The 25,670-nt window shown below is 34.2% G+C and overlaps 1 protein-coding gene across 1 annotated transcript in view; it reads right to left on the bottom strand.

Moving 5' to 3' along the window:
* The window catches only part of LRP1B (LDL receptor related protein 1B), a 1,933,320-nt gene that overhangs the window by 524,322 nt on the left and 1,383,328 nt on the right, over positions 1-25,670 (bottom strand). The window contains exons 36-37 of the mRNA XM_024122386.1: positions 13,426-13,560; positions 12,717-12,846 (exon numbers count right to left, since the gene is read on the bottom strand). Of these exons, the coding sequence (XP_023978154.1) occupies positions 12,717-12,846; positions 13,426-13,560 (265 nt within the window). The remainder of the gene's footprint in view (positions 1-12,716; positions 12,847-13,425; positions 13,561-25,670) is intronic.

The following is a 25,670-nucleotide window of genomic DNA, read 5'->3' on the forward strand; positions in this document are numbered from 1 at the left end:
ACTCCATGGAAATTAACATTCAGTGATGGCATTTCAAATAGATGTTGTCCCCATTTAAGTTCAAATTTTGCTGTAGTGGAGTGTTTGTTGGATTGTATGATATAGCCAAGAAAATTGCCTTTAGAATATTAGCTTGGTTAATGTAGCCCTGAAAATACTTTCCAAGGCTATCCCAGATCCAGAAATTTTCAAAATTGTCAAAATCAAATGCTGTATTGTATGATCGACATTTCTCTGGATAATAATTTGTTCTACACTGAAAATTCCCTTATTTACAGAAGCTTATAGTTACCGAATTTAAAAACAGAAAATTTAAAAAAGACATTCAAAAGTGGTTTGAAGGATTATAGAAATACTATCAGAAATCATCATAACACAAATATCCCTTTTGTCTTAATTAGACACAGAAGTTCTTGGCAGGAACATGTGCAAAGAATACATATCACAAGCTAACTTCCAATTAATTATTGACATTTGGTTAATAGATAGAAGACTCCATTTGGTAGTGTTGGAGTTTCCAAAGGCCTAGCATACACTTACTGGTACCCAAAAGTTTTTAAACTTACCATATGACAACTGTACTGATGTCAGAATTAGTTTACACACAGGTGCTCTTATAAAGGAAAACAAATGTTTTTATGTCACAATTAGTCAGATTCAAGCTGAAAAATATACTTTCAATGTATTATAAATGTCCTTGAATAATTTCAAATAAATACTTTTGGGGAAATAAGGCCAACATGAAAACTAAGCTCCAAAGTTGGTGGGGAAAGAGTAAAGGAGTATGGGCAAGAAAGAGAAGAATGAACGTGTCTAAATTGTTAAAGAAATAATATTAAATATGATTCTTATATTTTAAATATATGAACAATAGTGAAAAGCCACTAATTTGAAGCAATCATTTTCTTTTCATTTAAGGTTTTTTTGACTGATAAACTGTTTCTCTGGAGCATAGATCTGGGTTGCAGTTTTTACAATAAATTTGCTATTTCTTCCTATTCCTATCCTTTACCTAAGAGAGTATGAAGTAGATACTTATCAGATATGCTAGAGAAAACCTGAAATAACCAAAAATTGCCATGCTGGCACAAAAATGAAGATCACATAATTCTCTTATGTAGGCAGTTGCCTTGGTTGAAAAGAGAATCAAGAATGTCATTGTGTCCTCTGCGAGAGTGGAGGTCAACAGTGTGTTAGTTTATCTGTAAAAATAAGAAAAACAAAAAACAGAAGCCCTGTAGGCTTTTATATGTATTATATACGTATAATATATATTTTATATATAAGGAATAGTAGCTTAGCAGTTTCACTAGAATCACTTAAAACACATATTAATTGAATACCTTGTAGGCCAACGTGTCAATGTTTCCATCTTCAGGCTAAAGCACAGGGAAAATAATATAGTACTGTCAAAGTCTGAATACATTTCATGAATACATGAATTGACATCCTTCATCGCCTATAAGGAATACAGTGTATTCCTCTATTCCTGTGAGGGCTTCTTCACATTTCCTTTTTCTTCATTTTTGTGCAGTTATTGTTTTGAGAAAGTATTACATGCCAATCCCAAATCACTTTTCAAGCCCTGAATTGCTTAGAGGCTCCTGCAATATAAAAAGAACTCAACCACAGATAGCAGAACACTCTGCTAAAAGGAAGAGAGTCTAGAGACAGTAGAACCTTGAATACTACTTTCTAATTCTTTTGTTTTTGACAGTGGTTCGATGGATGATTCTCAAATGTATCCTTTCATTGCAGTCATGCAGTCGTTCAACAAATATTAATTAGGTACCTATTAAGTGCTAGGAACTGATAATATGAAATGAATTGGACTTAGTGACCCTTATGAAGGTCACTCTTTAACGGCAGAGGCAGATGGGTAAGTAAAGAATTACCTGAGAAAAATGCTACCAGCAATGCTTAAAACTTGCTAGTTGTTAAGTCTCTATATGACATGAAAGTAGGGGCTTCAACACTGAAACTGTGGAAGTGCTGTGGTGAGAGAAGTTATTATTCCTACAAACAACTTCAGAAATAAACCTTTCCTTTGAAGCAAAATAAACATACAGGCCATCTGGGTTGTTCTCTCCTTACGTTTAAGCTTAAAAAATATTTTTAAGTTATCATTTGTTCTTCAGGCCTTGTTCTGTTTTTTGTTATTCTTAAGTTTTACATTAGATTCCTTCTTGACTCATTACTTTCCAATATGAAGTAATTATATAAAACAATTATTATATGTATACCCAGCCAACACTGGAGAAGTATGGAGAAAAAGACTTTAGAAAGAAAAATTTCTTTGACATCTGTAGTTCCATAGCATGTTAGGCTTATCACCCCATATTGTATTTTTAATTCCTTATTTTATGTATCTATTTACACCCTGCCTCCTTGCCCATCCTTTCAATAAATATGTACATATACATTTATGTGTACATATATGATATTAGTTTGCTATTTACATGGTTTAACAATGGTTTTCCTAAGAGGTCCATCTTTTATTCACTTTTGGTATTTTCAGTATATAATATTTGATGTTTCCCTATAATCTATGAATTTTCCTATGAAATATTTAACACTGAGATGCCTAGGGCCTAGACTCATAGTGTTCATGAGTTGATTTGGAATTCTTAAAATATTATACAGAAAATTTTAATTTGTTTCATGAACCACAAACCATCTTATATATCAGTTATATGCAACCTATCCTGGATATCCCACGTCGAAACACACTGAGGAGAGTTCTATAGGCAAATAGAGAAAGGAATATCTTAAACTTCTCTTTTACCCTTCACCACATTTTTGTTTGTCAGATCCCTTAAGAAATTAGGAAACGGTGCTACAGTTTTGTGTGGCTATCACTGGTCTCCATTCGACATAGCTTTGGTGGTCTGGGCCAGGGGCTCCCTCTTACAATGGGAAGTGGCATGACCTTTCTGGGTTCTCTTTCTCTTCCACCAGCTCAGAGCTGCAATGATAGCCCAGGGCATTTTGATAATTTCTAGTCCTTCTTTTCTCGTTTTAGCGGGAGAGGTAAGGTCCAAGATTTATGTTTAGAGGTTAAGAAATGAGAATAAAGCATATTGGAAAAAAGCAGGTGAGACCTAACTATCTTTGAAAGTACAGTAGAATTTTTTGGAAAATTCCTAGTGAAAAAGAGTATTGCACTTTTCTTTCATTTGTCCTTATAATTTGTTTGTATGCCTCTCTCAGAGACTTGTAGAAAAAGGTGGCTGTGATTTGGGGAATAATTGTGGTATTTCTGAATTACCTGACCATCATGGTATATTAATATTATAAACTATCACCCTGATTCCACCACTATTTCTATTGCAAATCAAATTTAATTCCTTCTTTTTTATATGTTAGCTCATCTTCAGATGCAAAATACATTGATACTTCAGGAGATGGTGTTAAACTATGTTATACTTTTGCTATCTCAACAGATGTTAAACTGTCATTCAAGACCTTCTGTATATTATTGAGCATATTCCAAAAGCATATATGTATATATAGTCAATGAAAGACCATTTAACAATATGTACTTTTTGAACACCAAAATACCATGTAAAGCTGAATCTTTGCCATGGAAAGAAACACTTTTCAGAAAGTTATTTATGGTTGCAGAGATATAAAGCTAAATTAAGAGAGGCAATGTAGATCCTACTGCCTAACAAGAAAAAAAAAAAATCACAGAGTATTTGTGTTTCACTTAGAGATCATACATCATGGGAGGTTAACCAACTTTTTCGGTATCATACTGTGACTTTCTATGCATCTTTTTTTAATTGTAGGTAGAAAATGACTTTTTAGCATAAAGAGAATTATTATTACATTTTAATTTTTTTAAAGAGAGTGAGGCCTTACCAAAAAAATAAAGAAGTCAACGGAGGGGAGAAACTGAATTTTCAAGCTGAACTAAATTCATATACAGTTTCTATTTTGCATATGGCTACAGTTTAAAAGACCTCAAGTCTCCATTGCTCATAAACAGGCTTCATGCCCACTTTTCAAGGCACATTTCTATCTTGGATTCAGCTAATTTACTCCATTATGGTTCACCTTTTCTCTTGGCAATATCACTTGCCATGTTTTAACATCAAACAGAATATTAAAATGCTGTACTTTATTCCTGTGATATGACTTTTGACACTTAAATGTCTATGTAATATTACCTGGAAATCACTGTTTGATTTCCAGGTAAAAGTTATTCAAATTTTTACATAGAGTGGTCATTTATAAGCCCTTCCCCCCCACCCCGAACTCATCAGTAAACATGTAGATAAGGTATTAGAAGACACATATCACTAATGTTTCCAAGCAGTAATAAATATTTCCTGAAAATAAACCTAATATTTGAAAAGGTATATAAATTCTTAACTATGAATCCTGAAAAATATCTATCCATGTGACAATTAATATTGAAGAAAAGTTTTTAAGAAGAAGTGAAGACAGAGAGAAACAATATTTAAAATATTGTTATACATGTCAAAGATTTCTTACATGAAATGTAAATCTTGTTTGGGGGGCTCAAAATTAATAAATCAAAAGTGCTTACTGAGATCCTCCGGCTAAGTCAGTGCTCAGCTCGGAGTCACAATGGAGAGGAATGGAAAACCTAAGAGACAGCTGGAGATAAGGAATGACAGGATTTACAGACAGATGGAAATAGGTGATGAAAACCTATGGAAAGTCTGAAGTAAGTTTCAATCTTGTCAGGACGAAAGAACCATGATAACACAAAAAGAGACGCCATGGTTAGGAAAGAAAGTCAGTAGATGAAAACTAGGAGGGCGTGTTAAGTTTCAGTGACAGTTGGATGTTCAAATAAATCATTTCTAAAGGAAATTGTAAGTATAATTAAAGGAATGAAGATGAAATATTGGATGTAATGTAGTGATTAATGTCAGAAACATGAAAATATGTTTAAAAGATAAATATAGCAAGCGAGAAAATAGCATACAGAGCTTTAAGTGAGGAGAAAGATGCTCAGAAGAGAAATACAATGCTCAGAGGAAATACATGGAAGGGGTCAGAGAGAACAAGAAAACTCAGAGTTAAAGAAGGTAACAGAAAAAATAAACTCTTGAGTGGATAAATGATGGAGAAATGTCAAGGAGAAGGCAAGGGGTGTGAAAAAAAAATCTGAAAAACAAAATCTGGATTTGGCTATGGATAAATTTAGAAATTCCTGGAAAGAACTAAAGCTGAAAATTCATTTCAGAAGTTAAGTGAGGAGACATTTACTTCTATTCTCAGAAGTTGAGAAGTAAACATGCAGAGAGAAATAAGACAGTATTTTTCTTTTCAAGTAAGAGGGATCTGAGCCTATTTGAAAGCAAAGGGAAAGGCTTCATTGAAAGTAATAAGTTAAAGATGATCGAATAGAAAAGAACAGTTACTGCAATGAGATGCCTGAGGAAATAGATGCCATCGTGTCCAGAATAAAAGTGAAGTAGATTTAAGTAAGAAAAAACAAAACTTTCTGAGGTTATATGCACTTATTTCAAAACATTCACATTATGAATTTGTAGATTCCATTTTCCCTTACCATCACATAATCACTCTATTACAATTAACCACCAAATCCATTTAACTGCTTTACTAATCTCTGACAATTTTGCCATCTTCTCCCTTCAAGCAGACATACTTACGGACTTTATGGCTCATGTTGTTGATCCTATGAACATCCCAGCTCCTGGTTCCTCATCTTATCTGTTCCAGGGACCTTCATCTCTCTTGTGCCTCTGCCTTACATTACTCTGATCTCCTGTTCTTGGTTTCCCTCCATTTCATCACTAATTTCTAGACCTCACCTCCTGATTAGCAACTCATAGTTATTCCCTTACACTTGCCAACTTTGAATCTGTCACCACCTGCTCCTTGTTTGGCCCATTTTTCCGTTACTGCTAAGTCGCTGAGCACTATTACTCAAGGTCATATAAATACCCCGTTAGATTCTAGAAACCCATTCCAGCTGGACTCATGTTGCTTGGAATCCTTTTATTCATATTGTACTTTATTCATATTCTATTCACCACAATAGTTTCACCAACATTTACTTATTCATTTAAAGCTGCTAACTCTACTCATATCATCTCTGAGTTTCTTCAATTTCACTAATTTTAACTGCTAAAATATATTCTATTGCTATACTCTATCTCTTTCACTTCATCTCCAAAAATAGAAGAGAACTTTCCCTAATTTAATCCTCCCATTTAAATTTACCTCATTTAATTTTCCCAGTAACCAAAAAGGATATAAGCGTTTGAGGTCAAGATACTTCAAAAGATCCCAAAGGTAGGAAATGTCCAAGCTGGGCTTCCAAACCATAGTGGACACTGTTGGTGCTGCACTTAGACATCCTCAGATCTTGTTTCCTATTTCTATGTACTTCAGTGCCCAGCTCCTGTGTCCTTTTGTTTTTAGTAGCTTACATAGCCAACTTTCTTCAGAGGACGGCTACTAGAATCTCTCCTTTCACAAGTAGTGCTGAGAGCCAGAAATCTTGGGAGTGTATGTCTCCCCAGGGTTGTTGCCCTTATCGAATGAATAATTGGGTGGGAGTTCAAAGTCTAGCTCCCTTGCTAAGTGAGGTTTACCCTCCAAAGCTTTAAAAGGCATGTCTGAGGTCTGGACTTCGCTCACAGTTGAACCTTTGCTTGGTCCCTTTCCTATCTGACTTCTCCTGACTTGAATTTTCATTCCAGGATCTGTTTTTTTAGAGATACCTGATTTTTAAAAACTATTTATTTATTTATTTTTGGCTGTGTTGGGTCTTTGTTGCTGCACGCAGGCTTTCTCCAGTGCAGCGAGCAGGGGCTACTCTTCGTTGTGGTGCGCGGGCGTCTCATTGCGGTGGCTTCTCTTGTTGCAGAGCACGGGCTCTAGGCACGCGGGCTTCAGTAGTTGTGGCACACGCACTCAGTAGTGGTGGCTCGCGGACTCTAGAGTGCAGGCTCGGTAGCTGTGGGGCACAGGCTTAGTTGCTCCATGGCATGTGGGATCTTCCTGGACCAGGGATCAAACCCGTGTCCCCTGAATTAACAGGCAGATTCTTAACCACTGTGCCACCAGGGAAGTCCCGAGATACCCGATTTAAGATGCAAATCTTATCTATCTGCTATCTGTCCTCCATTCTTCCTGTTCCATTCTATTGCTTCTTCCTTGACAAGGTTCCTCCTACCCTCCTTGGAATCTGTCTCCTCTTTACATGCATTTTCTTCCACTCCTCTGCCTATGAATATGTGCCCATACCCCCGACCCCATACTAAGAAAAACTTTCTGTGCGCTCTACTACATTCTCAATAAACTATTTTTTCCTCTTTTCCTTCATTGTCAAAGTTTCTGTCACTGTAGTCTAAATATGCTGGCTCTACTTTCTAATTATCTTTCACTTATTAATTCTTTATATTTGGCTCTGCGTTCCTGAAATTCATAACAATTAAAAATATCATCCTGATCATCAATTGCATGTTCTGTTTTCTGCTTTTCTCTCTCCTAATCTCTTTCCTGCAGGCAAATTCTTCTTCCTAAAACTCCTCCCTTGATCTCTATGATACAGTTATTTTCTGAGGACTTGAAATGGCTTTTTTCCTCTTTATTTCTTTGGCCTTATTGTTAATTTTCTTTTTTCTCCTCTTAATCATATTATCTCCTAACGGCAAACATTCTTCATTTTTGTCCTTAGACTTCTTTTTCCTCGGATAATTTCATCTACTACCATGATTTATTGTAGAGACTGAACTCTGTTGGAATAAGTAGGAATAACTTTATACTTATCCAACTTCTGATTCTATTTATACTCTACTAAATATCTCTTCTCCAGAATTTGCTATCTCAGGAAGAATCCATGACCTCCAAGAGAATTCTATTTAAAAACAGAATGATATTGTTAAGATTCATTCTCATGCAAAAAAGACTAGATCTTTCTCAATCCAAACTTAAATCTCATATCTATTTTAAAATCTTCTTCCATCTTTCCAACTTTGATCTGACTCCTTATGGCCTGAGGACTTGCCATGAAAAAGTCACAGTTTTTCCATTTACTGCTCTTTTCTATTTATTTTAGTCTCCCACTTATATATTTGCCTCTAACTCTCTCCATTTCTTGGTTTGAGGGCTGAGAAAGAACCCTTCCCCCTCCTCCATAACACTCTCTCTTGGATAATAAAGAACCATTTCTAAGAATTCCTTAATTTAAAGACCGCTACAACTTCAATAAACTCTCATTATACTTCTGATCTCTGCTTATGTGGATTGTTTGGGGCCAGAGGGAAGGGTTAGGAGAGAGGGTCCAGGGCCAGTTTATGTTTCACTTGGTAAACTGGGGATGGAGTTTTAAAACGTGGGGAATCCCATTGCCAATTTTATGGTCCCAACTTATCTTCCAGCTACATTACCTACTCTTCCCTACATGTACCTTATATACTTTTGTTCTTGGCAATGGCCTTTGCTTTGCCACTACCAATTTTTTAATTATTCTATTTCTTCTTCATATAAAATATTCCCACTCCATCTCAGAAACCTTTCTCCTTCGAGATTCCTCAATAAAGACTCTCCTAATCACCACCACTGCTGCTACTACCCTCACTTTTACTATCTACTCTAATCATATGCTATCTCCTTTTTCTGAAAATTTAATGTAATTTTATAATAGCCGTATGAAAATTTTCACTTTAACATGAAATTTAGATATGAGATTTAAGCTTGAGTTCTATCAATCGAGTGTTTTTATGCCCCCTAAATTAGTCTTACTTTACATTATGAGACTTTTTTTTAACTGAAGTTTTGTACTTGTTTAAACTACAAGTTTAAACAGAAAACTTGTGAACAGAAGCTACATCTTATTTATACCATCATACTTTACAGTGTCCACTTGTGTCTCTCACAAAGCCAGTAGTCCTATTTTGTCAAGATGTACTGAATTAAAGGCTGAGGAGGAGACGGAGATGTCCTTACATGACCTGGCTCCCAGTGCGTAGCACTCGAGGAGTGTTCATTGAATAAACTGACAAAAAAGTGAAGTACATGTGCGTTTCTTTGCCTGATGTCCTCAATCATCCTAGAGAGAAGTTAAGTATAGTTATATGCTAAGATGACTGTACAAAAGATACTTAAGAAGGTCTGGAATAACAACTTGAGGGCATAGACTAGGTTTTAATAGAATGCAAAAGAAAACTACAGAGCGACTAGTTAGCAGCAAGAGGCCTGTTAAATTGAACTGCATGAATCGATAATAGGCCAGGCACAAGATGTTCTCTACAATAAAATGAAGTGTTGGACTTATTATAAATATGACGGGAAGAAATTCTTTATTCAAAACAAGCCCATTTCCTACATATCTATGATATTTCATAACATTCAAATTATGTTTGTTCCTACCATCAGAATAATGATTCATAGTCCAGCAATTGATCTTTTATTTTCCATTGAGGGAATAATGATTTATTGCTTAATTGTAAAGTACAAATGAAAAAGAGATTTAAAAAATATCACATTAGAAGAGGATATTTTTATATTCAAATTTACGGGTATGATGTGGACACACTAAGCTGAGTCATGTGTGTTGTTCTTGGAACTAAACAAAATTATACCTTCCCTCTATTTTTTTTTTTTTTTTTTTTTTTTTTTTTTTTGGGCCTCCCTCTGCTGCGGCCTCTCCCGTTGCGGAGCACAGGCTCCGGACGCGCAGGCTCAGCGGCCATGGCTCACGGGCCCAGCCGCTCTGCGGCATGTGGGATCTTCCCGGACCGGGGCACGAACCCGTGTCCCCTGCATCGGCAAGCGGACTCTCAACCACTGTGCCACCAGGGAAGCCTCCCTCAACATTTTTAATATGTACTGGCAAGTGTCCATGGGCATGCAGTGGTAGATAAGAGAATGTACGGGGGAAGTCAGACCCAACTCAAAAATTTTTAAAAACTTTTCCTAATTTTCCCAGCATTTTCTCATTATTGTTTATTCTCTCATTATAGGTTTAATCTTTACATTTTTATTATAATTTTATGCTAAAACTGTTAAAACTGTTTACTTAAATGCTTGATATTTTTGGTTATTAATTTCTGTAATGCTTAACACTATATATGTGTTATGTATATGTAAACATGTTACATGTTACATAACACACACACACATACATACACACATAATATAGCATAATCTTTGGAGTTTAGAAAAACCTAACTCTCCCACATATCATGTTAATGATAGAGTAATATATTTCAAATTGCTGACTCAGTTTTCTTATCTGTTAAATGGAGGAAATAACACCACTCTAGGTTTGTTGTAAGCTTTTAAACAGAATGAAAGGGGACCCACTGGTGAGTTCTGAGCAAAACAGTAACAGCTACTTACATTTTGGAAGGATCATTAGGCCACTACATGAAGAATAGACTGTAGGAATACCGAGGTTGAAGATTTGGTAAGCCACAATCCAGAAATGTTGGCAAGAATGACAACGACTCAGACTAGGGTGGTAGCAATGAAAATTGTGAGAAGTAGGTAAAGCATAAATGTAGTTTGAAGCCAAAGGTAACAGAATTCCTGGTATATTGAACATAGGAGATGTGAGAGAGATACCAAAGATGTCATATTGTCTCTTCGAAATTCATCTCAAATCATCCCTAGTACTAATAGAAATTCAGTTTGTTCAGATATTCAGAGTATACTATTTGGTCTGGGACCTTATCCTAGCCCAGGTGATGAAACATTACTTGTCTAAATATGTCAAGATATTCTCTTCCCTTTGTCTATTGACTGATCTAAGGATGGGCATGTAACCCATCTCTGGCTAAGAAAAAAACAAAGGGATTAACACGAAGACCTTTCTCTTCCCAAGTAAAACAATAGAGTCTAGCAAGAAAAAGGTTTTCTCCTATCCCCTTCTCTTTCCTTAGGTGTAAACATACTCTTTGAGGATATATCAAGTGTGCTCTAACAATGGGGCCTTAACATCAAGCATAAGAGAAAATATAACCTAGTAAAGGTGGTAGTTGAAAAGGGTGAAAGAAAATCTATAGATTTAACAAATGCTAGTTAAATTTTAATTTGCATCCAAGAGCAATCCTAACCAATGCAGCTTTTCAATTTTTATATTGTAATCTTAGTTTTAGCTTGAAGCATGAAAATTTGTTGGCATTATTTTTCTCTCTTATATTAACCTTCTTTGTTTCCTCTTTCACTGTACTGATAGTATGACAATTTTATAGCATTTGTCAAGAAAGTGAAGACAGTAATGACACTGGAAAAAGCACATACAATATATAACAAATAGGAAAGAATGTAGATTTTCGTGAGAGTTGATTTGATGTTTTACATAGATTGACTTCATCCTAAATCAGTGTTCCTTATACTTGTTTATCTAATATGCCTTTGTGTGACCACTATGGCTTCACTTTTTTCCACTCCAAAAGACACAGGAGTTTTATTAACATAAAAAAAACCCACTTTATAAAACCTCTAAAATAAAGTAATGATAGCAATGCAAGAAACACAATAGTGAGGAGTAATATAAACTTTTATAATAGGACTGCTTTTTTATTATTGTATCAGTCAACAACTTATTCCTTACCAACCACTGTACCAAGCTCTGAGGATAGAGAAATAAACCAAACACACATGGCTCTTCTCATCGAGTTTTACTAAAGAATACAGACATTACCCAGTCCAGTGAAAAACAGTGCATAGTACAGTAAAGCAAATAAATATAAATAAGCAAATATAATTTATAAAAATGAAAGTACTGGGTGCTTTGGTGTCATATAACAGAATGTCTGTTTGCAAAACCAGGAAAAGATAAATAAAGTTTATCAAGGTGAAAGTAAGAAGGAGAACATTGCAGGTAAAGGGAAGAAGCTGTTCAGACTGAGAGTGGAAGAGAATAGGAAATATTTGAAAACATTTCAAAAAACTAAGAAGTCCAACAGAGACTGAGATAGCAAAGAGTCAGGAGCAGGAGTTTGAGGCTGAAAATTTACATAGGGCCTGATTAAGAAGAATCGTAACAGAAATTTTGGACTCTGGTGAGGTTAGAAGATCAATTGGGAAGTTATTGCAGGGGTATCTGTGTAGCGCAAAAACAGATTTAATCAGGGTGGAGGTAGTGAAGATGGAGGGTGGTAGATTGATAATATCTGGAAGAAAAAAATCAGCAGAATTTGGTGTCAGCTTGAATTCATTTCAATGTTAGATATGTACAGTTTGGGTGTCCAAATGGAAAAATGGTACTGTCAAGAAGACAGGTAGACATACTTATCTGGATCTCAAGAAGAAGAAGAAGGGGAAAAAAAAGCTTGGGATGAACATGTTGATACAGCAATTATAGATACATAAATGGAAATTGAAGCTTTAGAAATATTGGAGAACGAGTTTGGCTATCAAATGGTTCTTTCATTCATTCAGCAAAAAATTGAGTACCTAATATGTAAACAGTTCTAGGGCAGAACTTTAAATTGATAATCTAGAAAAATGTTGGTGTATCATTTGGATTTACACACACATTAAAGAACGGCATAATAAATATGAACCTATCAAATATGTACTGAAATATACATGACAAAGTGAAAATAAACTTTTCCTTCTGCTTAGGTAAGATATTTTTGAGATTTGTTTCAGACATTATGACTAAAAATAAATATTAATATCAATTTCTGGATTTTTCTTTTAACGAAATTTAAGTCACTTAAAACCCCCAAAATATATGTAAACGTTAAATTTACCCTTTTTCTGGGTGCACAGCTATAGATCTTGGTTGATCCAGGCCTTGGGAAATAATTACATAACGAAAAGAGCCACTGAGTCTTGCAACTTCAATTAAGTTGAAACCATGATCCGTCCAATATATGTTACCTAGAAGAAATACAAACATGTTTATAATACAATTCTGAGAAAAACTTATTTATTAATTCAGCGAAAATTAACTTTCTGAGCATTCACATGACTATTAAGAAATCATTTACTTCCTATATTCTTTTTTAATATGTGCAGTTCCTAAGCAGAAAGCTATAAATAAACTAATATGCAAATACTTCTTAATCTCACATGTCTATGGTTTAAACCATATAATGATACATTTATATGTTAAAAATAAATTGAAATTTCTCTCACCTGAGGAAGGGCTCTATTTTCATTTTCTACTAGCTTCAGGCAAAAGAGAACTTCTAACACTTTTGTTTATCAGCCTCATGGGGCTCTCAGGAGATCTGGGCAAAGTTAATACTACATAATCTACTTCTACATAAAAACACTTATCCAAAGTCTCAAAAGCATTAGAAAGAGTGAAGCCAAAAGCAAAAGAGGCTATTTACCCCTGTGGCTAGAAGTTCAAAAAAAAACCTGTTATGAGTCAGAAACAGCATTTTTATGAAGCAGATTGAGCCACTAACAATATAGATGTGAAACAAAAACAGAGAAAGCCATGGATGATACCAGCAATCCAGTCAATAGCTATCCCTTCCACTCTTCCCAAGCCATTGGTGATGATATCTTCTTTCCAAGTCTGATCTCTTTTAGCTCTGCTAATTTTATTGAAGCCCATGTCTGTCCAGTAGATGGTATCATTTTCTATAGATAAAACAGAAAGAAAAAAAAAACATACACAAACACACTATAAAAGGTATCGATATACATATTAGGAGCACATTGCATCAGCATTTTGGGGTTTATCATCCTGGGTGTGCTGGAGTATAAGTGTTCTTCAGGAAATTTTACTAATAAAAATGGTAAGAAAGATATTAAAACCACATGAGAGAACCTAGTCAAATGTTTTAAAGCATTTTTGAAATATATGTGGAAATAGTCTATCACATCCTTTTTATTTTTTCTTCATTTTAACTCAATAAATACTTATCCCCCATGAATTTGCAATCTTGATATCAAACCAAATTATTTTGGACTACGGTTTTTCTTTTAACATCTATTCTTAGGTCTGAGTTCTCTACATATAAAGAGAATACTACTGGGGATAATCAACAAAGTCTCAAAGTAGAGAGAGAATGGAAAGAAACATAAGGGCATTTTAAATATATCAAGGGTGTTTTATGTATAAGGTCATTCAAAATGTATAAAGCCTTAAAAATACCTTATCAACTAATTATTCCTTCTGAGGTACTAGTTTCCCAAATGTCAACTACAAACACTGTGCATTCTTTTTCAAACTCTCTTTGTACAAATGGGTTTAAGAATACTTGAAGAATGGCTCTATGCTATCATAGAGTCTTTAAATAACAGTGCTTTTTGAATATTTGAATGAAAAATGTTCCTAAAGACTATAAATGAAATATATGTGCATGCATATGCATAAAGGGTAGCAATTACAGATCAATGATGTTAAATACAGCCACTAGAAAGACACTGGGGACAAATCATTAAATAATAAATTTGCCACCAACTCAGTAAGTGTTTGTGTTGTGACCTACATGGCCATTTGAAGAACAAATCCTTTAAGACCAATATAATTTCCATCTGGCACAGAGACAGACTATGGATATAAAGAAAAAGCAATTAGCATAATAAAGCCATTTATCAGTAAGTTTGGGGATTCTGTTTCAAATGAAATATAGTCTAAATTCTATTACCTGTCTGGGGAAAAATTCCAAATAGCCCCTGTTCCCAACAATGGTTAAGTCAGATACACACGTGCATGAATCAGAGCAGAGATACCATTTTCAAATATATATCTGGAAAGCAAGGACTTGTTTCATTTTTCCAATTTTGTCCAACTATCAGTTGATATGTTTTCATGATTGAAAGAGTGAATCAATCAACAAAAATAAGCATCATTTTTGTATAAATAGTAAGTATTATATGAAGAGTCCTATTCTCTTCTGCTAACATTAGATCCATATATCCAACTGCCTACATTGTATCTCCACTTGTATGTAAGAAAAGGCAATCTTGATTGCAAAAGACAAATTTTGGATTTCTACCTGAAACGTACTTCTCCCTCAGTCTTCCATATGGCAGCTCCCCATGCCTTGGTGGTATGATGGAAGGCACCTCCATCCTTTGATTCTTGGGCTAAAAACCTCATATTGTCCTTGATCACTTTTCCTCACACTTCACATCTAATCCATCACCAACTACTCTCATCTTCAACCTATAACCAAATTGACTACTCTCTAGAGAAATTATTTCCTTGCCATGTTCCATTTCCCTTACAAACCTATTTTTCTCTGTAGCATTTATTACTGTCAAACACATTCCATATTTATTGGTTTGTTTGTTTAGTGTCTGTATTGTCTCACAGAAATATAATCTCTTTGAGGGCTGGGACTTCATTTTGCTCACTGCCTGACCCCTGGCACCTAGAATAGTGCCTGGTACATAGTAAGCTCAAAGTAAACATCTGGTGAATAAATGAATGAATGTGGTGTGCTGTACAAAGACTGGTTGGGAGGGTATACAAGGAAGACAAAGCTCTTACTGTGAGAAACTTTATAAGCTAATTAAGGAACAGAAGGTATGCACATGAAAAATGACTAACAATTCACAATAGTGTAGCAGGAGCAGCATATAAGTAGTAAAGACAAGCATTTTTGTGAGTTCAAAGAAGACATTAACAACAGTCTTCACAAGTATTAGAAAAAAAGGACACTAAATATTTGTGTGACCCTTACTTTTCTATTTCTCTCTAATAGCTTTGCCGGTCCTGCAAAATTTTATTTAGTATAATTAGGAAGCATTTTTTTTCTCACATATGCCACTACATCTTGCACATACTTTTATTATCATATTGAGCTGAAATTGCATCTTTGCATTTCTTCTTAGAAATTGACTGTGAGATATATCATAGGTAGGGACTGCAATAGACCCAACATTTACCAAGGCAGTCACAAGTGCAGTAGACATTTCATGAATATTCACTATGTGAATAATAGATTAATTTGTAATGCTGAGGCTATCTCTACATGGTCAAATCCACTAGATTACAGCACTGAAGGAACGGAGATGTTTCCTTATATTCTTTTATTACTTATATTTGGGATATTAGCAAGCAAATCAATCATGTAGTGGTGCATTAAGGAGGACCAAGAGGATAGAATAATTAAATCACTCATTCTCAAAGAAATCTCCTTTCCTTATTTTTCACATACACATTGCACACCTCCACGCTCTAAATGGAATAAGTTCACTAAGATATAAGAATATGTCTTCTAATATCTGGGAATATCTGTAAAATATACATAAGGTAGGTCAAGAGTGTTTTAATTATAATAGAATAAGGTGGAAAGATGATAAAATTTTACAATAAACCTTAAAGATACAAAGTGGAAATACATATAAAGACAGAAAGGGAGGAAAGATTATCATAACTGTGTTCTGACACTTATTCCAAAATATGATTTTTTTAACTTTAATTATCCCCATTCAACAGATACTTACATAATACTTAGTGTGTGCTAAGCATCCGTATAGGCATAGGAGTACAGTGTTGAACATGACAGTCCCTGAAATTGTAGATTTTACTTCTGGAGTTGAATTTAAAATAAACTATCCTAAGACATATGACAATAAGTAAAATATAATATAATTATAAATTATGTACCTATTTTGGACACTTAGATTGTGCTCAATTTCTGGCTATTATGAACAATGATATGAACATTCTCATCCATGTCTTATAGAGGACATACAGTGTCATTTCTGTTGGATACATAAACAGAGGTAGAATTGCTGAGTCATAGGATGGCTTTAGTGGGTAGGGCTTATTTTAATACATTAATACATTAATTAATTATCTGAAACAATTTTCCCCGAAATAATAATCTACACTATAGACCTTCTACAACTACTGTTGAACTCCATCGCCCTCTTCATATCTGGCTGATTCCACCATGAAGACCTCCTACTACAGAAGAACATGTAAGAAATTCTAGATTCTCTTTTTTTCCAGGAACTAGCCGCTATGCTTATTTACCTTGGTTCATAGTGTTTACCTTGTTAGATAAAAAAAGCAAATGACTAGAGTAGTATGCTTAGTGAAATAAGTCAGACAGAGAAATCCAAATACTCTGTGTTATCATTTAAATATGGAATCTAAAAAATGAAACGAATGTATATAGGAAAACAGAAATGGACTCACAGATATAGAAAACAAACTAGTGGATACGAGTGGCAAGAGGAAAGTGGGGAGGGGCAAGATAGAGGTATGGGATTAAGAGATAACAAACTACTATGTATAAAATAGATTACTAACAGGATATATCATACAGCACAGGGAATTATAGCCACTATTTTGTAATAACTTTACATGGAGTATGATTTATAGAAATATTGAATCACTATGCTATCTATCTGAAACTAACATAATATTGTAAATCAACTATACATCAATAATAAATAAATAAAAATATGTAACTAAATGGGTATGGTTGTATTCCAATAAAATTTTATTTACAAAAAAAAATTACTTAAGGACAATTCCAAAGTACTAAAATTTACAAATTTGACTAGCTGAATTTATCTACTCAGTTTTTTTGTTTCTATCCTGCTGGACCCATTATACTCTATCCCATACTTTAAAAATAAAGACAGTTATGCTCAATCCCAAAAGTTAACTTATGGAGAATTCTATATAAAGTGTGTTCTGGTTTCTTGACAAACTTCAGTGTTGGGTTCTAGAGAATGTTTTACCTATGGCTATTCAACAACTGTCAACAGATACACTCCTTACTACCTTATAGAGAAAGCTGTCAGGATTTTGTTGTTATATTTTTAGCTTTTGTTTTTATATACAAATAAGATTTGGCTGTATGGAGCCAATACAAGCTCTTGGTATCAATGCTTACACTGAACCTGCACTTTAACTCTGCCGCAATCAAAATGAACAATGTCCCTCGCCCCTCTCTAACCACCAACTCTTACTTGGACTTCAAATATTTGCTACCACTTTCAGATGAGCTGGTTGCTGACAGCTTTCTCATTTTAAAGTCAAATATAAGCATTCTACATGTGTTTACTGGCTTTTTAAAATTTTTTTTATTTTTTTGCTACTTATCAGCAGTGACCTTAACAGATAGGCCCCAAAATAAATTGTTTCTACATTCTCAAAGTCTGCCTTCAAGCCCCACAATCCATTAATTCCTCTAGTTTAGCTGAGACTATGGTTTCCAAACTGATTTTTATTCTAAACCTTTGACAGATATGACAGTTACCTCTAATTCAAACTCTGTTTTCTATACTTTCAAAAATCATCTTCTCTAATATTTGGAAAGAAGACACTTTATCATATCACTCCTGCATTTTCCAATCATCATGTGTCTCAATGTAATATTTTGTTTCTGGTCTGTTGTCATTTCAGCCCAGATACAGGACTCAGTTTTTTCTCCTTAATCCATGTCTTACTCTCCCACCCATATCATGTGCAGCACTATACATACAAGCTTGAAATACAAACAGTGCAATAGAATTCATGGAGGCATGGGATATGAAGATTTATTATTGTAACATAAAAGCTTCAAATTGAAAATCAAATGTCCTTATTCTAAAAGGTGCCCTGGCCACCCCACCACAGGTGTTTTTTCAGTGGCAGCTTCATATTGGGCCCCAGCCTCACACCTTATCCTCAGCTCCTCCCCTCCTCTCTCATGTCAATTTATCATCACCGCCCCTTTCTGGTTAGCCACCCATCAAAAAGAAGCCCTCTCTAATCACTGCTCCCATTCTCAGCAACAGATCAGCCTTTAAATAATTTAAATTTCTTAGCTCTCAAATGGCTGGCTGCCCATTAGAATTGCCCGGGGAAGTTTTAAAAGAATACTGAAGATGCAGTCACGCCTCAGAGATTTTAAATTGCTTAGTCTGGGGCAGTTTGCAGGTTGAGAATTACTAGTTAACCTGTCAAAGGTACAGATAAGAAGAAAAACACTTGTTATTTAACAGGGTCCAAGATCTTGAGAAGGAGATTTCTTTTATAAAATGCTACTCCTCACGCATCCCACCGTAACCCCCATTACAATCTCATTGTTATTAAAGTCTCTTTGCCAAAGGGATTTTCAAGGGGAGAAGGGGGAGAAAAGAGCTTGATATAACCTCCAGAATATCAGCTTTGGGGGAGGTATTTTTTTTCTCCAGTTTGGGGAGGGCTTTAACTTGAAAAAAAATAATTAAAAAAAAATTTGTTTACTTGATTCTGATATGCCACGGGCCCCAGATCAGTTAGAAATTACTGTTCTTCAATCTATGCCTGAATCAGGTCAAATTATAAGGTAGCTCATAGGGAGATTACTTTGCTTTGATCCTTCTCCATTCCCAATAAGCTGGCTTTTACTGAACTATGTTTGTATCCTAGGCTACAGGTATGTATTCTTTGCTTGGTTTGTTTTTTTTGTGTTTTTTTTTTGATTATATAGACATTGTGAGCCCTGAAATTGATTATGTTCCTCTTCCCACACTGGTTGTTAGAAATATAAAAATTAAATTTGCTGCAAATTTCTCGCAAAAATATAGATTTTTACAATGTGATTTTATCTCTCGTTTCATGTTTCTTTTTCCCTAATTTTTCTCTTGGCACTCATTTGTTCCATCTTAATTGTTCATCTCATTGAAATTCCTGCATTTTTGGGAAGCTACATAAAATGATTCTTAGAACTAGATATTATATATAAAATATATATAAAACATATACATGTTTTAATATATCAAATCATATGTTATAGACAAGTCACATCAAAGTTGAGTAAACACACTCTAGGGAACAACTAGGAAAATTAAGAAAATCCAAGACAGTGCAAGAAAATGTTAAAATTGTAGTTTTTACTTTTTGTCCCTTATCCTTTTAAAATTTCTATTTGGGTATATATTTTATAATGTATTCAGTCATAATATGTAATACAGTAATAATATATATTCTTTATAAGTAAATAATTTTAATAAAATAATAAATAAACAAATAAATAGTGAGATCTCTTTTTGTTTAACTAGTAAGTTGTCTGATAAAAATGAAAGGTTTAGTACTACCAGTGCAGCTAAATAAAGAGTGAGATCTCTTTTTGTTTAACTAGTAAGTTGTCTGATAAAAATGAAAGGTTTAGTACTACCAGTGCAGCTGCTACTTTCCAGTCATGCCCCATTTTTGGCACACTCTGTGCCATGGTGCACCAGTTGAAACCTCTGGAGCACACTATGATGTTATAGAAACTGAGAGGAAAGCAAGGTCGAAGTCAAGGTCATCAGGGAAGATTTCATGGAAGAAGTGAGGCTTTGGCTGATCCTTGAAGACTGGAGAGCATTTGGATTAGGAGAGATGCACAATATAGTTTCTAGAAAGCTAGTTTACAGAAAGAACCAATTTAATAAATGCAATCACCTTCGTAATAGGAGTGGGGGAACAACAAGATCATTTCAGGAAGAGTTGTGAGCAAAAGCTGTGATGACAGCCAGTTCTGAATTATCAGATGCCTGGGAATAGATAAGAATTAAGTTGTACTTTCTATTCTTTTCCAATTTTGAAATCATTTTTTCAAATATTTTGCAGGTTAATAATGACTCAAATTCTTGATATTCCATATTAAAAGGGATTCAATAATAAAGTGCTAATGAATTACATTTGTTTCTTTCATTTTGAGAAAGGCAAATCAATACAAACACGAACGGGCAATTTTCCTACAGTAACAAATCAGCAAGAACTCCATCTTGTGAGTAAATAAAATAAAATCTGCCGACTTCAAAGGTTTTAGATATCTTAATCCCCTTAAGGTACAATGTTATGAAACCTTAGATAATGTACATTCTCTTTTAAATTACTCTTTTATCAAGTAAGAAATATATGCCTGCCTAGCTTTTGTGTCCTGAATGAAATTTGCATTAAACATACTTATTATAAAAGCAATTCCATTTTCAGGTTTTGAACTGTTTCCTCTCAGGGTAACAAAAAGAATCTTTCACATTTTCTTAAGCATTCACTGTTTTTTCTCTTCAAAGCAATTGCATTGTGCTGTTTTTCATATGCATTAAGTTAGTTCTCACAGCCCTTGTGTGCCTAATTTTGACTTTCAGGTAACATATGAGAACTAAAATGTCCTGTCACGCTCTCATCTTTTTCACATTTGGAGAGGACCGATGGCAGCTCCAAGGAGAAATTGTTTTAATTTATTCTGTTTTAGACTTCCAAAACTAAGCTGTAAAATTGAGACAGCATGTTGAGTAGATACATCTTCAGGAGACACCTACTCAGACATTTATTCAGGAAACCATCAACCTGTTTCAGAAAACAATGACATTTTGTACCACTTTTATTTTTGAATAGGGAAAAGGCAGAAATCTTGTTCCTCAAATGCTTGATTTCTATATTATACCTCAAATTAATAAATCAGACAAAGATGGAGTATAAACTTTAAAAACAGAGGATTTTCCAGCAAATAAGTTTGGATTTTTTTTTCTTCATTACCTCTGGTGGAAAAAAACAATTTCCTTACTTAAGAAGTTTATTAAAGAGAGGAATGTAGCATAATAACTAACATCTTGCATACTGTGTCCTGATTTCCTGAGTTATAGATCCCAGTTCTACTACTTAAAGGCTCTATGAGATGGGAAATTTCCTTAATCTTTCCGTTCAGTTTCCCAATATGTAAATTGGGAATAATAGAGTTGCTGTGAGGATAAATAAATAAATGCTTTGTTACAGTACTTAATGTCTAGTGCATAATATACATAATAAAGTATCAACTATTAAAATTAAAAATACAGAGTATATAACAAAATGAAAGGTATACTAACTAATAAATTTGGCAATTTTGTATGCTTTTGAAGTTTTAATGTGGTTTTAGTTTAACATACTACCATCTTTATAAATGTGAAACTAGACAGAAAATATTTTAATATTTCCTCTCTAAAAGGACAAACATCTAATATGAATTATTATCACCCAAGGAAATAACAAAAACAGTAGAAAATTTATTGAAAGCAAACACTTGACATTGCTATATATTTTCAAAGCCAACTAGCTATGAATTATTTATATTAAAAGTTAACATTGATTTGGATGCATAGTGACATCCCATATTTTCAGGAAGGCAAAATTAAGTTTACTATTAAAAGTTATACAGAAAATTTGCTCTAAAGATTACTTGACATTGTCAGTGTTTATTGTACTTAAAAGGCAGGCCAAAAAAGAATTTTTTTTTCAGAATAGAAAAGAGTTATTATTAACACTGTTAAAGAATCAATAAAATTTCTGTCCTCAATGGCTGTCTTAAATGTCTATGCATATCACATATATCATATGACAGATAGATGTTTAAGAATCTTATGATATAATTATTTTCTAGTTTGACTTTACTGTTATTGAATCATAGCTAACATGATAATAAAACACAGTATATAAATGTGCTCTGACAGGGAGATCAGCTCGGTGCTTTGTGTCCACCTAGAGGGGTGGGATAGGGAGGGCAGGAGGGAGATGAAAGAGGGAGGAGATGTGGGGATGGATGTATATATATAGCTGATTCACTTTGTTATACGGCAGAAACTAACACACCATTGTAAAGCAATTATACTCCAATAAAGATGTTAAAAAAATGTGTTCTGAGCTTTCAGAAAAAAGCACAATGAACAAATTCTTGCTAAAAATTTTTTTAAATGTATATCAATACTTTTTGAAGGCTAGGTGTATTCTAGGGGATACCAAAATGACCAAGAAGCCTCCTTCAATCTTCCCAGAGAACCAATCACCCTCTTGTAAGTACTTGGTAGTCTCTATATCACCTATCATTTTATAGTAAGTCACAGTTGTTTCTCAACCTATACTGAGAGTACATTAAAAGGAAGGCTCCATATAATCTTTCTAGTTAGCTCCTGAGAAGTCAGTGCATTACTTTGGACTGTAATGATATAAAAGCTCAGTGAATGAATAACCTAGCATGGCTGCATGCCTTCATGCCATAAAAAAGTTCAAATTCAATATGTCAGAAGATAATCCTACCAGAGCTGCCCTAAATCCACTCTGTGCTCCCTCTAAGTTGATGGGAGGAACAGACTCCTCATCACCCAAAGATCTGAGCGTTGTCCTTGATCCCTTCTGCATCTATTTACCACCACATCCAATGAATCACCAAGTCCCGCATATTTTAACTCCTTCTATTTATTTATTTTTTTCAATCTGCACGTACCACTACAGTTTCATTCAGGTCCTTACCATCTCTCTTCTGAATGGTTGCAACAGCCTCCTAAATGGTTTCCCTTCCTACAATTTTATCCTCCTCAAACCCATTCTCACAACTATCAGGGCAACTTAGTTAAAATTCAAATCTGACCTTCTCACTTACCACTGGTCATGTTCCTAGGTTTCTCATCACCTCGGATGAAGTTCAGATTCCTTAGTAAGTCATATGAGGACATCTATGATCAAGAACAGTGGCCTCCAAACTTTTCTGATGAGTAAAATAATTTGAGTATTCACTCTCTCTGCCTACATAATATATATTAATCCATTATACATGTAAACACATATACAACATGCAAAAATATAAATTTTTAAAAGGTACAAGAAAAAATTAAATATCAATAATTTTAATATGTTTTCCCCTATATTTGACTACATTATTCAGTTACAGGGCATGCACCTTGCTTCCCTTTTGGAAAAGATTCAGCCTGTCATACTTCTTGGGTTTTGTCTAGTACACTTCCTGCCTCAGGCTTCACTCTAGCAGCACCGCCCTAGTTGTAATTGCCTTTACCCTCACTCTCAGTACACACACCCATCATATCACTTCTCATCTCTATGCCTTTTCTCATGTCATTTCTTTTGCACCTCATTACCCAGGAAACTATTATTCAGACATTAAGACTCATGCATTCCTCCTCCAGGAAGGCTTCTTGATTATTCCAGTCTAGTTCATCGTCCTCCTTGTTGCTTTCATAATAACTTGTACATCTCTCTATAGTTGCACTTAACTCAGAGTATTGCACAGCTCCCTTTTATGCATCTTCTTTTCCAGTAGATTGAACCTGGTTTTTCTTCATTATGGATTCACAATGTCTATCTCCAGCTTTCCATATATGATATTTGAATACATGTAATATTCAATTAACAACAATACAAGTTGAATAAAGTAATGGTAAAAACAATAGTGTTAAAATCAGAGTATTATATAGAGCAAAGAAGTGTAAGATAAAATATAATTTGCTCAGAGGATAAGAAATAATTTCCTAAGGTAGTAATACTTTAGCTGATTACTGAATCAGTTAAAGAATGAATATGCATTGTGTCCTATTAATGAAACTATATATTCCCTCCTATGACAAAATATTAAATTAAGGTGGCAGGATATCATTATAGTAATTATCATTTTAAAATAAATTTCATTATATATCAACTGTTAGTTAAATGAGCTAAATGTGATTTCACAAAGTTTAAGCTCAAGAGTCAGCATTTTCTGAAATTTTGAATATTTAAAATTACAACAGTGTTTGACAAGCTATACACAAAAAGATATAGTATTTGTCTCATATTGTTCGGTACAACTTAATAATGAAATTATATGATGTCTTGAATTTACTTGAATTAGATGAACCAAATTGGTCATGAATTGATACAGGTGATGGGCGTGGAGTGGTATAAGGGGAGTTCATTATACTCTTCCCTCTACTTTTTTTTTTTATTTGAAAGTTTCCATAGTAAAAGGTTAAACAGTGCTCCACCAGCTTGAAAAGAAGTCTTCATTTTAATAATCATTCCTAAACAGATTCAGAAGATTTTATGATAATAAAATATGTCAAAAATCTCTAATCTTTAGTATAATTTAATTGGATAACACTCAGTATTCTACCCATTCAGTAAACTAAGAAGCTCCAACAACTGCAGCAAAATTTTACCAGAACTATACTATATTAACCACAAAGTTTGCATTTTAGGAATGAAGAAATACTTGAAAAACAAACAAACAAAACCTTGAAGCAAAGAAGGTATTCATATGAGCTAGGTTTTGGAGGTTACATATTAGAAATAGTCATATTCTTGCACTTAGCAGAATGAGGAACAAGTTTACTAAAAATAGTCTTAGAGCAGCTCGGGCAAAGGGTGATTTTTCACCTCAATTAAACCATGCTTATGCTGATGAGAGGTTAAAGATTATATCAGAAAACTAGCTACAATGAAACAGAAAAAAAAAAAAGATCCCATATCAGCTTGCATTATCAAGTAAGTGAAGAGAGATGTAATTTAATAAGAAATAATAATAAGGTAGGCTCAGACATTCTGAAAAATGTAATACATCCTAGGGAGAAAAAGAAAAACAAGACTCCTTAAGAAATTTTGATTCAGTGAGAATACAAATGAAAAAGTTTTAGAAAGATACTGATAGAACATCTTAAGAAGGGTAGATCAAGGACAAAACTTTTTCTGAAGTAGCTAACTTGAAATGTTTCCAATTATCAAAGAAGAGATAGAAAAATTTTCTCTATATATGTATATTTTGTGTGTGTGTGTGTGTATGTGTGTATCCTTCCCTCCTGCTATATTACCTTGAGCTTCAAGCCTCTTAGATCTTAAAAGAAAAACTGTGACAAACTAGTAGATAATTGGATAGGAGTCTACAAAAGGAAACTCTAGTGCTTCAGGAAATGCAGTGAGTGACTAAGTGGGCCTGCAGTCTTCCCTTGGACTTCAAATTGAATGAATGCATGCCATGACGAAGTCTTTAAGACACATATGAAGAAGAATGTCTTCCTATAAA

This window comes from Physeter macrocephalus, chromosome 2, assembly GCF_002837175.3.
Source record: "Physeter macrocephalus isolate SW-GA chromosome 2, ASM283717v5, whole genome shotgun sequence".
NCBI classification, from domain to species: Eukaryota; Metazoa; Chordata; class Mammalia; order Artiodactyla; family Physeteridae; genus Physeter; species Physeter macrocephalus.